Source organism: Scardinius erythrophthalmus (assembly GCF_964197995.2).
Source record: "Scardinius erythrophthalmus genome assembly, chromosome: 12".
Taxonomy (NCBI): Eukaryota; Metazoa; Chordata; class Actinopteri; order Cypriniformes; family Leuciscidae; genus Scardinius; species Scardinius erythrophthalmus.
Window position 1 is genome coordinate 29,620,635 of NC_138232.1, and position 12,063 is coordinate 29,632,697.

At 36.4% G+C, this 12,063-nt stretch overlaps 1 protein-coding gene across 9 annotated transcripts in view; it reads left to right on the forward strand.

Moving 5' to 3' along the window:
- setd5 (SET domain containing 5) overlaps positions 1-12,063 on the forward strand; it is a 51,932-nt gene that overhangs the window by 31,945 nt on the left and 7,924 nt on the right. For all 9 annotated transcript variants that reach the window (XM_081380928.1, XM_081380929.1, XM_081380932.1 and 6 more), the window contains exons 9-20: positions 3,195-3,343; positions 3,523-3,640; positions 3,804-3,913; positions 4,016-4,262; positions 4,381-4,458; positions 6,360-6,575; positions 6,659-7,000; positions 8,309-8,554; positions 8,741-8,864; positions 8,978-9,240; positions 9,405-9,461; positions 10,882-11,364. In XM_081380928.1, the coding sequence (XP_081237054.1) occupies positions 3,195-3,343; positions 3,523-3,640; positions 3,804-3,913; positions 4,016-4,262; positions 4,381-4,458; positions 6,360-6,575; positions 6,659-7,000; positions 8,309-8,554; positions 8,741-8,864; positions 8,978-9,240; positions 9,405-9,461; positions 10,882-11,364 (2,433 nt within the window). The remainder of the gene's footprint in view (positions 1-3,194; positions 3,344-3,522; positions 3,641-3,803; positions 3,914-4,015; positions 4,263-4,380; positions 4,459-6,359; positions 6,576-6,658; positions 7,001-8,308; positions 8,555-8,740; positions 8,865-8,977; positions 9,241-9,404; positions 9,462-10,881; positions 11,365-12,063) is intronic.

The window sequence follows — 12,063 nt, forward strand, 5'->3', positions numbered from 1 at the left end:
CCAGAGGCAACAGTGGCAAGGAACCCAAACTCCATCAATTGACAGAATGGAGAAAAAAAACTTTGGAGAAACCAGGCCTGGTGGCTGTCATATCGACAAGACCTTCACAGGGGATTGTCTAGTTGACATTCAGGGCTGCGTTTTGGTCATGTCTAAGTGCTCCATCATCTGATCTGGATACGGACAGGATACGACTGACTACGGTAACCTCGGGATAAACAGAAAGATTAATGTTAGCGTAGATACTGTTCTTCTTACAATGTAACAAGTACAGTACCAGTCAAAAGTTTGGAAACATTACTATTTTTAATGTTTTTGAAAGAAGTCTCTTATGCTCATCAAGCCTGCAGTTAAAAAAAAAACAACGAAAAATAAAACAGTAATATTATGAAATATTATTACAATTTAAAATAATGGTTCTCTTTTTTTAATATACTTTAAAATGTAATTTATTTTTGTGATGCAAAGCTGAATTTTCATCAGCAAGTACTCCAGTCTTTGGTGTCTTATGATCCTTCAGAAATCATTCTAATATGCTGATTTATGATCAATGTTGGAAACAGTTGTGCTGCTTAATATTTTTTTTATAACCTGAGATACTTTTTTCAGGATTATTTGATGAATAAAAAGTTAAAAAGAACTGTATTTATTTAGAATAGAAATCTTTTGTAACAATATACACTACCGTTCAAAAGTTTGGGAACAATAACTATTTTTTTTTTTTTTAAGAAATTAGTACTTTAATTCAACAAGGATGCGTTAAATTGATAAAAGGTGATGGTAATGATTTAAATTGTTAGAAATGTTTTTATTTTGAATAAATGCTGTTTTTATGAATAAATGCTGTTAACGTTTTACTCATCAATGAATCCTGAAAAAAGTATTCCAAAAAAATATATTAAACAGCACAACTGTTTCCATCATTGATAATAACTGAGTATCAAATCATCATATTAGAATGATTTCTGAAGGATCATAAGACACCAAAGACTGGAGTACTTGCTGATGAAAATTCAGCTTTGCATCACAAAAATAAATTACATTTTAAAATATATTAAAAAAGAGAACCATTATTTTAAATTGTAATAATATTTCATAATATTACTGTTTTTGTTGTTGTTGTTGTTGTTGTTGTTTTTTTCACTGCAGGCTTGATGAGCATAAGAGACTTCTTTCAAAAACATTAAAAATAGTAATGTTTCCAAACTTTTGACTGGTACTGTACATCGGGTGTTAAGGTTCCGGTTGACCTAATTTATGCAGCCTAACAATCCTTTAACAGATGTGAATTATAGAAACGTGATAATGTGTTGTGTATGCCAGGTTAAAGAGATGTGTTTTTAGATTTACACTAACAGAGTGTGTCTGCTTCCTGAAAAAAGCTAAGAAGACTGTTCCAGAGTTTTGGTGCTGAATAGGAAAAGGATCTCCTGCCTGCAGTTGATTTTGATATTATTATCAACTGGCCAGAATTTTGAGATCGCAATAGATGTGAAGGACTATAATGCATTAAGAGCTCACTCAAGTACTGAGGAGCTAAACTATTTAGTGCTTTGTAAGTATTTAGCAAGATTTTAAATGTGGGCAATGTTTAAAAGCGAGCCAATGCAATGTTGACAGAACCGGTCTAATATCCTTTTCTGCATTTGTCATTGAGAGCTTTTCTGCATTTGTATTTTTAAGATGGGGAAAAATGTGGTTCGCTAAAAATGTGGCTTTCAAATGAAAGATTGGTTCCAAAGAGCACACCCAGGTTCCTAACTGACAATGAAGACTTGACAGAGCAGCCATCAAGTGTTTGACAGTATTCTAGGTTATAATGGGTGTAGGTTTTTGGTCCAATAAATAAAACCATTCTGGTTCCACACTCACTGCCCTCTCACTACGGAAACCCCACTCCATGTCCACTTCATAGCAAAATTTGTAACCATTGCGAGTGTAATATTTTGTTTTTACATAGTTGAAGTTCCATTTTGCCTTTTTTGGGTCCAGAAGTGAAAATGTTTCCAAACAAAGTCAATGCATGAGCAACACAACATGGTGGTGTGTTGTTCCTGAATGAATCCGTGTTTTTGAATAAAGCAATTGAGTCAGGGTTTGCTAATAAAGATAGGTAGTCACCACCTACTATTGTAACAATGTAACCTGCAGAAAGGGTCACTGAAATATGGCCACCATTAATGCACAGTCTGGAGCACAAACAGTCAAAAATCCCAGAGCTGTTGGACTGTCATATCGGCACTGTTGGAACTGACACTTAGTACCGGAACTAGCCATTGTAAAGATGAGATGCCATATATTTATAATTAAAAATGAATCTTCCATGAACTCACTTAGTGAATAGAGTAAAAACTGTTAGTGGGAAAACATATCTTGAGAATTTTAAACTTGGAGATACAACGTTTTACTGATAAGCAGAGTTAAGGCCATAAATGTGTCCCAGTCTGTTAATCTGGGATAATCCGTCACATACAGTGCTATGCATAGGTTTAGACACCCATGCTAAAGTTGACTAAAAAGAGGAATAAAAAAATCATCTTTTGGAAATTGAACTTAATGCCTTAATTAAAAAAAAAAAAAGGAAAAATCCAACCTTTAAGGACACCAATTTTCTTTGTGAATGAATAATGTATCGTAAATAAATAAAGGTTCTTCCTTAAAATACAGGGTGCATAAGTTTGGACACCCCTATGTTAAATTCCCATAGAGGCAGGCAGATTTTTATTTTTAAAGGCCAGTTACTTCATGGATCCAGGATACTATGCATCCTGATAAAGTTCCCTTGGCCTTTGGAATTAAAATAGCCCCACATCATCACATACCCTTCACCATACCTAGAGATTGGCATGGTTTTATTTCAGTTAGCCTAATAGCTGGTTTGATTTGCATTGAGAGATGATCTTATGGAAAGTACTCCATGCCAATCTCTAGGTATGGTGAAGGCATTAAGTTCAATTTCCAAAAGATGATTTTTTTTATTCCTCTTTTTAGTCAACTTTAGCATGGGTGTCTAAACTTATGCATAGCACTGTATAATGTTGCTTTATTATTATTATTATTATTATTATTATTATTTTTTTATTTTTTTTTAACTGCATCCCTGTATAGTTACTTGTACTGAATTGAAAACTTGTTTCCAAATGTAGTGTACTTTTTTTGTTTAATAATTAATTTTATATATAATTCTTTTGTAGTTACAGCTGGGGCGTGTAACACGTGTGCAGAAACATAGGAAGATTCTCAGAGCTGCACGAAATTTAGACCCTGAAACACTCATCATTGAGTATAGAGGCAAAGTCATGCTCAGACAGCAGTTTGAAGTCAACGGGCATTTTTTCAAAAAGTAAGTGTTTCTGTGTGAGTGCATCTATGTATATTATCAACATCATCTTGATCTCATCTTAATTATTCAAAATTATAAATGATATAAAAAAAATTGAATCTCATTTTAACAGTGCATTTGTAAAATGTTTATTGCAAATTGACTGTCCTTCCTGATTCCTTCTATTAACTCCACTTCAGGCCATATCCATTTGTCCTGTTCTACTCCAAGTTTAATGAAGTGGAGATGTGTGTGGATGCCCGGACATTTGGCAATGATGCACGGTTTATCAGAAGATCATGCACACCCAATGCTGAGGTGAGATGAATCTGGTGTTATCTGATAACTGCTGATGTGGCAGGGTTGCTTCACCTATACGTTTTATAGGTGCATATTAGTGCATATTCTGTTCACAGTTTCTTTTCTGAGTGACAGCCTGAATATATTTTATTCTTTTTGTCCTGTATACGCTAAAACACAGGTGCGGCACATGATTGCAGAGGGGATGATTCACCTGTGTATCTATGCTGTTGCTCACATCTCAAAAGATTCTGAAGTCACTATCGGGTTTGACTACGAGTTTAGCTGCTGGTTAGTCACTCGAATACGTTTCTTAAGATCTAGTATGACTCTTAGATAAACTGCAATTTGGTGTTGTTTGTATTGACACTCTTCCTCCGATTCTTCCCACAGTAATTATAAAGTAGATTGTGCATGTCATAAGGGCAATCAGGACTGTCCTGTGCAGAGACACAATCTCCGCCCCATCCAACTACCATCTCCTCAGTCTTCACAATTTGCCCTGCCTGGAATAGAAACACGGAAAAGACGAGCCCGACGCAGAGAGATGGAAGGGGACAGGCTCGTAACCAGTGTGTCTGATGAAAGCAACCACCTGCTGGAAGATGCAAATGAGACACAGGGAGTTAGCGATACAGAGGTGCATGTTTGTGGAATAACCGTTCTCAATGTCTACTACTTTATTGCAGATCCTTTGAGAAATGATAATGATGATTATCTCACATGATGATGAAGCTTAGATTGTTTTTGTGCTACAGGATGCTCTTATTGACAGAGTGAAGTTGGAGAATGGAGAGGAGTTAGACGAGAATGGAGTGCCAATACCAAACAGACGTGTATGTTAAAATCATATGAGAACAGTTATAAATCAATACATACTGTCTAATTCTAACACAGATCCTTTGTTCTCACCTTGGGCCCTATGATTTCCAAAATGTGGAAAACACAGATGGAATCGCAAAATACAGTAATAAAATCAGTATAATGTCACGGAATTTAGCCAATTTTGGAAGGATAAATCAAAATTAGGACAGTACACTTAATCAAAATGCTGTAGTAGACCAGTGTCTGTGAATATTAAAGGTCAAAAAGATGTGGCACAGTTTCATCTATAACACATTCTCAAGCATGAGTGACGCTTGAAGTGTTTATTCACTTTATTCACTGCTTCATTGATTTACCACCATTTTTCTTAGAACATTTGTTTGTTTTTTCCTGAATTGATTTAAAGAATAAAAAAAAAAAAAAAATTCAAAGGGCCTTATTATTTTTAATAATAATAATAATAATTTTAATCAATTTAATATATTATTACACATTTTATGAATTCCATAGATTTGACATGCTTTTTGATTATTATAAATTAATTAAACCATTAAAACCCAATCCAGAAAAATAAAAAATGGAAAACATGGAATTGAAAGAAGAGAACTGAATTTGAGAAAAAATTATTTGTTATTTTATAACTTTTAATATAAGATGTTAATAAATTGTAAGTTTCATGATTTTAATTAATTAGATATTTATTGACTTAAAGGCACAATATGTAACTTTTTTGCTTTAAAATGAGCAAAAATCACTATATCTACGTTATATATTTTTTTTAGTTGTGTACTTACATTATCCCGACTGTTTCCAACAACTTTCAAATCAGGAGAAATTTTAATTTAATTTTTAGACACGGCACGTTTCTTTATTTCCGTTTTGTCGCAGTCAATGGCGTCATATCCACGTTGTCCCTGGTTTCCGCCTATGGTTTCCGCTCGTACTGCCATGGTAACCAGAGCTATGAACCAGAGCCCTCTGATTAACCAAAGCGACAGACGCAGACAACTGTGGAGTTCGCAATGTCTATTGCGCGCTGTTGTTGTTTCGTTCAAACATTACGGACCATGGCAAGCAGACTTTGGATAAAAAAGGAGTACTAAAACGAGAATCAATATCAGCGCTGTGTTTTCGAGATGCCTAGAGCTCCCATAAACAAACAAGAGCTCCACGTCCGAGACTTCGACCGCTCCTACATGTACTTATTAAACAGGTGAGCACATTTACATAAAACTAATCAATGTTATATAGTTCAACAATGATAAAATGTTAGAATATGATCTGTATGTTATTCTAATGTTGATCTAGCTTACTGCTAGTCTCATACAGACAAACTAACATATACTTTTCAACACATTCAAATGCAGTTTAGTGTGATAGTGTAATGTTAGACCAGGTGAAACAGCGCTGCGTTACCTCACAAGTTTAATTTGTCTAATAAACTGACCTGTGAGTTGTAATTCTGCGTGTAGCTCGGTAGAATGAAATGTCCGTTAACTATTCCTTTTATATCCGCGGGAGCTTGCGTCACGTGTGGAGCTGATAGCTGTCTCTTAGCAATCCTGAACTGCTTCATATCACAGTCATGATAAAAGCATCGATGTATTCAGTCAACCATAAACATTATTAGATCGGCCGGCTTGACGTTGACGACAACATCCATAATTCTTAGCATGTGTTGCGTCATCAAACTACGCCTTTGTTATTGTAAAGAGGTTAGCGACCCCTAGTGGCGAAAAATTCCATACTGTACGTTTAACCTTTAAATAAAATGTAACTGTTAGAACTATTAAAATGGAATCCAGAAAAATGTAAATGGTAAACAGGTTTTATGGAATATGGGTAGAAATAAAATAGATTTCATATGGCCCTACTCACCATATCAACCACTCATTCTTTTTGCCCCACTCAGTCTCGTGACGAACGCAAGGCAGAGGCCATAATGCACATGTTCGAGAACCTTGAGAGGAGAAAGAAACGTGGTCAGGGTTCAGCGCAGGGTACAGCTGAAGAAAACAAACTGGAAGCGGGGGAGGCAGAAGTGCCCTCTCTTACAGCAGGAAACTGTGTACCAAATACAGGAGCAGTTGGAGGAGTCAGCACACGGCGCACCTCCTTTGCCACTGTGGTAGTCACCTTTTACTTTTTTTACTTTCAACTTTTGCTCATAATGGCTGTGTTCTTACATACTTTTACTTGTCTCTTCATTAGGACACAACAGACATTGACCCTGAGAAGCCCCCTGCTACACCCAGTCCTGCCCCTAAAGCACAACCTGCCCGTAGTTCCAAACCACGTCCTAAGAGCCGTATCTCCAGGTACCGCTCCAGTTCAGCTCAGCGTGCTCGGAGACAGCGACAGGCTCTTTCCCAGCAAGCAGCGGAGGGAGTTCTGGTGGGAGGTGAAGAGGGCAGTGTCGGGGCAGCCCTCAGGGAGCATGGCCAGGGAGAGGGAGCTCCGAACTATGGCCATCTTCAAGATGGAGAGCTATATGGAGCACCCTCTACAGGGATGGGTAATAAGACACATGTCAGATACCCAAAAACCAAAAAGGTGAGGTCATTTCACACACTAAATCCTACACAGGTTAATGGTCATGTTTTTCTTAGCCACTCTAGTGTGGGTTTCATAAATCTTGTTCAGAACTGCAGTGTTGTGGCTTTAGAGTAGCCTGCGAAAACCCAGACTACTTCCGGCGAATTTTAATTCTCTCTCCAGGATAGTCTGGAGAAGAGCCCATTCAAACTCATTTCTGTGCCGCCGAAATCGCGGCACCAATCAGAAACGTTTGGGGAGGGATTTACATGATGACGACTGAAGGAGTTCTCACGCAGTGAAAAATACATTGCGGTGCAGAGAGGAGACTGACAACACGCTGGCAGACAGGACAGAGCAGGCTACTTTTCGGTTACGTTTGATATTAAACATATTAAACAAAGTCTCAGCTTTCAAATTTGGTAATTTTTTAAAAGAAATTTAAACAATAAATACCGTTTTGTTGCTCTTTAATGTGCCATGACAGATCGCTGTAGAGCATCAGTGAAAGCTGTTCTTGTGAACCGATCATCTCTTCCTTCTAGTTAATTTATAGCCTCAAATAAACATGAACAAACATAAGAAGGAATGTTGTTTTAACCACGGAAAGGCGTCAGTACACTCCGTTTTTCAAGTTCAAATCCTCCTATGTTAATCTACTCTCCTGACTGCTTTGTCGGACAAAATGGCGGATGGCGAAGTATGATTGGTCAGATCACCTGTCAATCAAGCTGAGCTATGTCGGTTGGTGACGCCCCTTTGGAAATGATTTGTCTACATAGCTTCTCCAGACCCTACACTCAGTTTCAACTGAGAAGGGTCTGGTTTTAACCAGGCTAGCTTTAGAGGGTAGTTCACCCAAAATTAAAATCCAGTCATTTACTCACCCTCATGTTGTTACTAACCCATAAGACTTTGGTTAATCTTTGAAATACAAGTTAAACATATTTTTAATGAGAACTAAGAGGATTCTGTCCCTCCATTGAAAGTCCAAGTAACCAAAACTTAGAAGATTCAAAAAGGTATGAAAGGCATCACCTAAAATGATTTAGGGATAAAGGGATTATTGCCTGGTATTGAGCAAAGTGTACATTTCATCAGGGATATCAATGTATTTGATTAAATATTATGAGGGCACATGAATGTTTAAAAAAAATTAAATGTCCATGGATAAATCATTTATAATAAATATTCAAATATTTAAAAAAAAAAGAAAAAGGTCAATTTCGATTTCATGGTGTCTTTTTAAAAAATTGCTACATTCATACTAATTTCAGAGCTGTAAATGTAGTCATTTAACATTTTATTCTCTCTCTCTTTTATAAGTACCTGGTGACCGAGTGGTTAAATGACAAGGTTCCAGAGCGGGTAGAGGAGTCTGTGGAACGGCCTTTACGCATCACCACTGACCCCACAGTTCTGGCCACCACCCTCAACATGCTGCCAGGACTATCTCATTCACCTCTCATCTGTACCACCCCCAAACACTATGTTCGTTTTGGTTCCCCCTTTAACCCCGAAAGACGCCGGCGACCCTTTATGATTGACCCAGCATATGGTTCTTGCAAGAAGGTAAAGTAAATTGCTTTGTCATTCAAGTTTCCCCTGAAAATGAATTTGTAGAGTTCTCCAGCTCATATTTGTTTTTTTAGACATAGCTTGAATTAGACGTAGCGGAATTGACCAAAGACTTAGTGGACTCAACGTTATTGTTATTGTGGCTACATTGCATGCCTTTGTGTATGTCTGTCTGAGCAGAGGTGGATGAAACAAGCGCTGGATGAGAGCATGTTATCTGGCCTTTTGGAGGATGGAACGGAGTCCAATTCTTCCCACAAAAGTAACACCAGCAGCACCAGCAGCTCTATCCAGTTTAAACCTGGTAATGGCTCTTACTCCACTGTTGAGACAACGGAATGTGAATTGTATTCAGGGTTCTAATTAATGTTTTTTTCTTTTCTTTTTTTTCTGTTTTTGATATTGCCTCTCGTTCAGAGCTGGCAGGACCCATTAAGAAGAGGAAACTGAAGTGTCCATCGGAAATTGCAGCTCCACCCTCTGAACTCTTGTTACGACCATTGTCCCCCATCACCCCACCTCTGCCCTCTGAACTTCCAATGAGGCCTCTTCATTCGCTCATAAATCCTTGCTCGCTTTATTTAGGTGGGGATGTGGAGAAGCTAAATGCTACCATGCGTCCTTTTTCGCCACTCACATCCCGGCCCACCAGCCGCTGCAATACACCTCTACAGTTTGAGGTGAACACACTTCTCTCATGTTGTGATTTGCTGTAGTCATAGAAAACAATAGCTATATATAAGATAATATATAAGATAATATAAGCTATATATAAGATAAATATAAATAATAATAATATATATGTATATATATAAAAAAAAAAAAACTTGGTTCTTTTTTACAGAACATCTCTTCTCCTGAGGCTTCTCCTGTGCACAGATCAGAATCTCTGACTCCAGAAGTAAGTTTCAATGCTTATACATGCACATGGAAGGGCTAATGCTTGCTTTGTAATATAGCATGTTCAAATTTGGAAGGCTGTTGTTGCCATTTCTGAGAGTAGGGATGCACTGAAATGAAAATTCAAAAGTTGTACAAATATTTAAATTAACTTAAATGAACTTTTTAATAACATAATTGTATTTACTCCAGTTTGTTGGTGTAATATTTACATTTAAATGACAATAAACAGTAATAACTTGTTTTCATGACAAATTTATTCAAATATACATTAAATTATGAAGACATCACTAACAGGTTAAGGAAAAAATATAATGAATATGTAATACAGTGTATATATTGAGTAAAGGGATGATCTCTTGAGTTATTTTTTTTCTAGCTAACTAATGAGTTTATGGACATTGAATAGCCTACAAGCTGTTTTATTGACGTATTTCCCTAGTTGAAACGCTGATTGAGCGATCACATGAGACTGGATTCATTTTGATAAGTTGTAATGTATCTTTCAACATACTTACTGGTGTTCACCCATGTTTATTTCATGCTGTAGATAAGAGGAGATGAGACGATCGGTTCACGTGCGCTAGATCCGTGCTGCTGCTTAACTGTTTACAGTATCACGGCGTATTAAAAAGTAGCAAAAGAATTAATTGATCAAAGTTGAGACTTCTTTGTATTAAAAGTAACAAAGCACAAAGTTTTTTTGCGATTATTTGATGGCAGGTGCGCTACAAATGTTTAATGAAGTTTTGTTCACGCATCAAATGAGTCAATATGCTTAGGTTCTGATGAAATTGTGCAGAAAGTGTAGTTTGACTAAAATTAAGAAAACTGCTTTTAGATTTTAGTTTAGTTTAATACATTTTTTTTTTTTTTTTTAAAGCATAGTATCTAACACTTTTTTTTTCTGGAAAATAAGCCACACCAGGTCAAAATTGCATTGTTTGAGAGAGAAAAACAACCATGTTGTATTGGTGAATAACTATGTATCATCTTGTGTATTACCTTTTATTGTTTCATTCAGAAATAATGTAAAATACCGATAGATAAAAACATTGTATTATGTATTATCATCATGTATTATATTATATTATAGTTTCCACTCCACAACAAATCCTTTAAATTTAAAAGGATCCAGAACAGGAATGGAAAATGCAGGTATAAAGTAAACATAATTGTTGTTTACATAATAAATGCCACTTTAATTATTATAAACGGCAAGCCTAAATAAGAGTATTTAAAGCGAAACTGACTACAGGCATGTGGGAAATGTGCTATACAAGTAAACTTGGGCTCATTCTTGGAATATATTGTGGACTGAAAAATTCCAGTAAAAAATGTCATTAAAATACTTGAAACAGAATGAAATATTTTCCTGATTTTTAAACTTTTTTTTTTTTTTTTTTTTTTTTTTTTCTCAGCCCTGTTTGCGACCAGACTTCACTTCACGAGTCACTGCCTTCCCTGACTTTTCCACAAGCCGGGGAAGCCCGGCTCCTGTGTCAGAAGACTTCTCACTTGCTGCTCAAGACTCACTCAATGGATCTGGTGGTGGGACTCCCCGCAGCTCAGCTGTTGTGTCCTCTCTATGTGACTCTTCCTTGGTTTCGCATGCCAGTGACGCACAGGCCCGAGAACAGGCCTTTAGGACAGAGTTTAACCTCATTTACACCTGCTCTCCCCTCAATGCCAGTCTACCCACTGGTCCTGTAAGTGACAGACACTTCCCACAATCAGAAGGCTTTTCCACAGCTGACTCTGACTTTAGCACAATGAGCAGCCAGGGGTTGCTGATGGAGGCGGGTTCGGGTTCTCTCTCGCTGTATCTGGACACACAGTTCGGAGGTGGATTTTCAGAGAGCAGCACATCCCCTCAACCTAGCAATCCACCACAGAAGAAGAAGGCAAGTATTATGGCCACATCAGTTTGTCCATTTACAAGTCATATGTTTTTAATTTAACATATAATGGAAATAAATGGATTTTTTTTAATTAAGTTCTATTAACTAATTCTATTAGTAATATTATTGACCTACCACTGGGGTAATATGACCCCAAGGGTAAGTTTAAGACCCTGATATACTCACAGCTAGGGTTGTAACGGTATGAGATTTTCACGGTATGATAATCGTCTCAGAAAATATCACGGTTTCATGATATACGGTATTAAACAATCATTATTTGAATCATCTGCTACAATGGCTCTTAAATGAATGAAAACAGATAGGGTTTTTTTGGTTGAACATATGGTTTATTAAAACAAACTTTTTTAATGAAAAAAAAAAAACTTTTTTGTATGAGTCTACCTTTTGAAAAAATAAGAAAGAAAGAAAAAATAAATTCCCATTTGAACAAACATGTCTAATCAATTGAATTCATAAAACCTTAACTTATTTTTATTCTTAATTTATTAATTATTATTTAAGATAATTATAAGATAGTAGAGTCTTATGAAATGTATTTTATTTCCTCAGAAATTCTGGGTAACTTGTCTGATATAATTTGTCTGGATTCTATGATTTAATACAAATATATTATTGAAAATGCAATCAGATGAAATGTAACAACTTTTATTTGTGTGCATACTCTGCACAACACTGTTT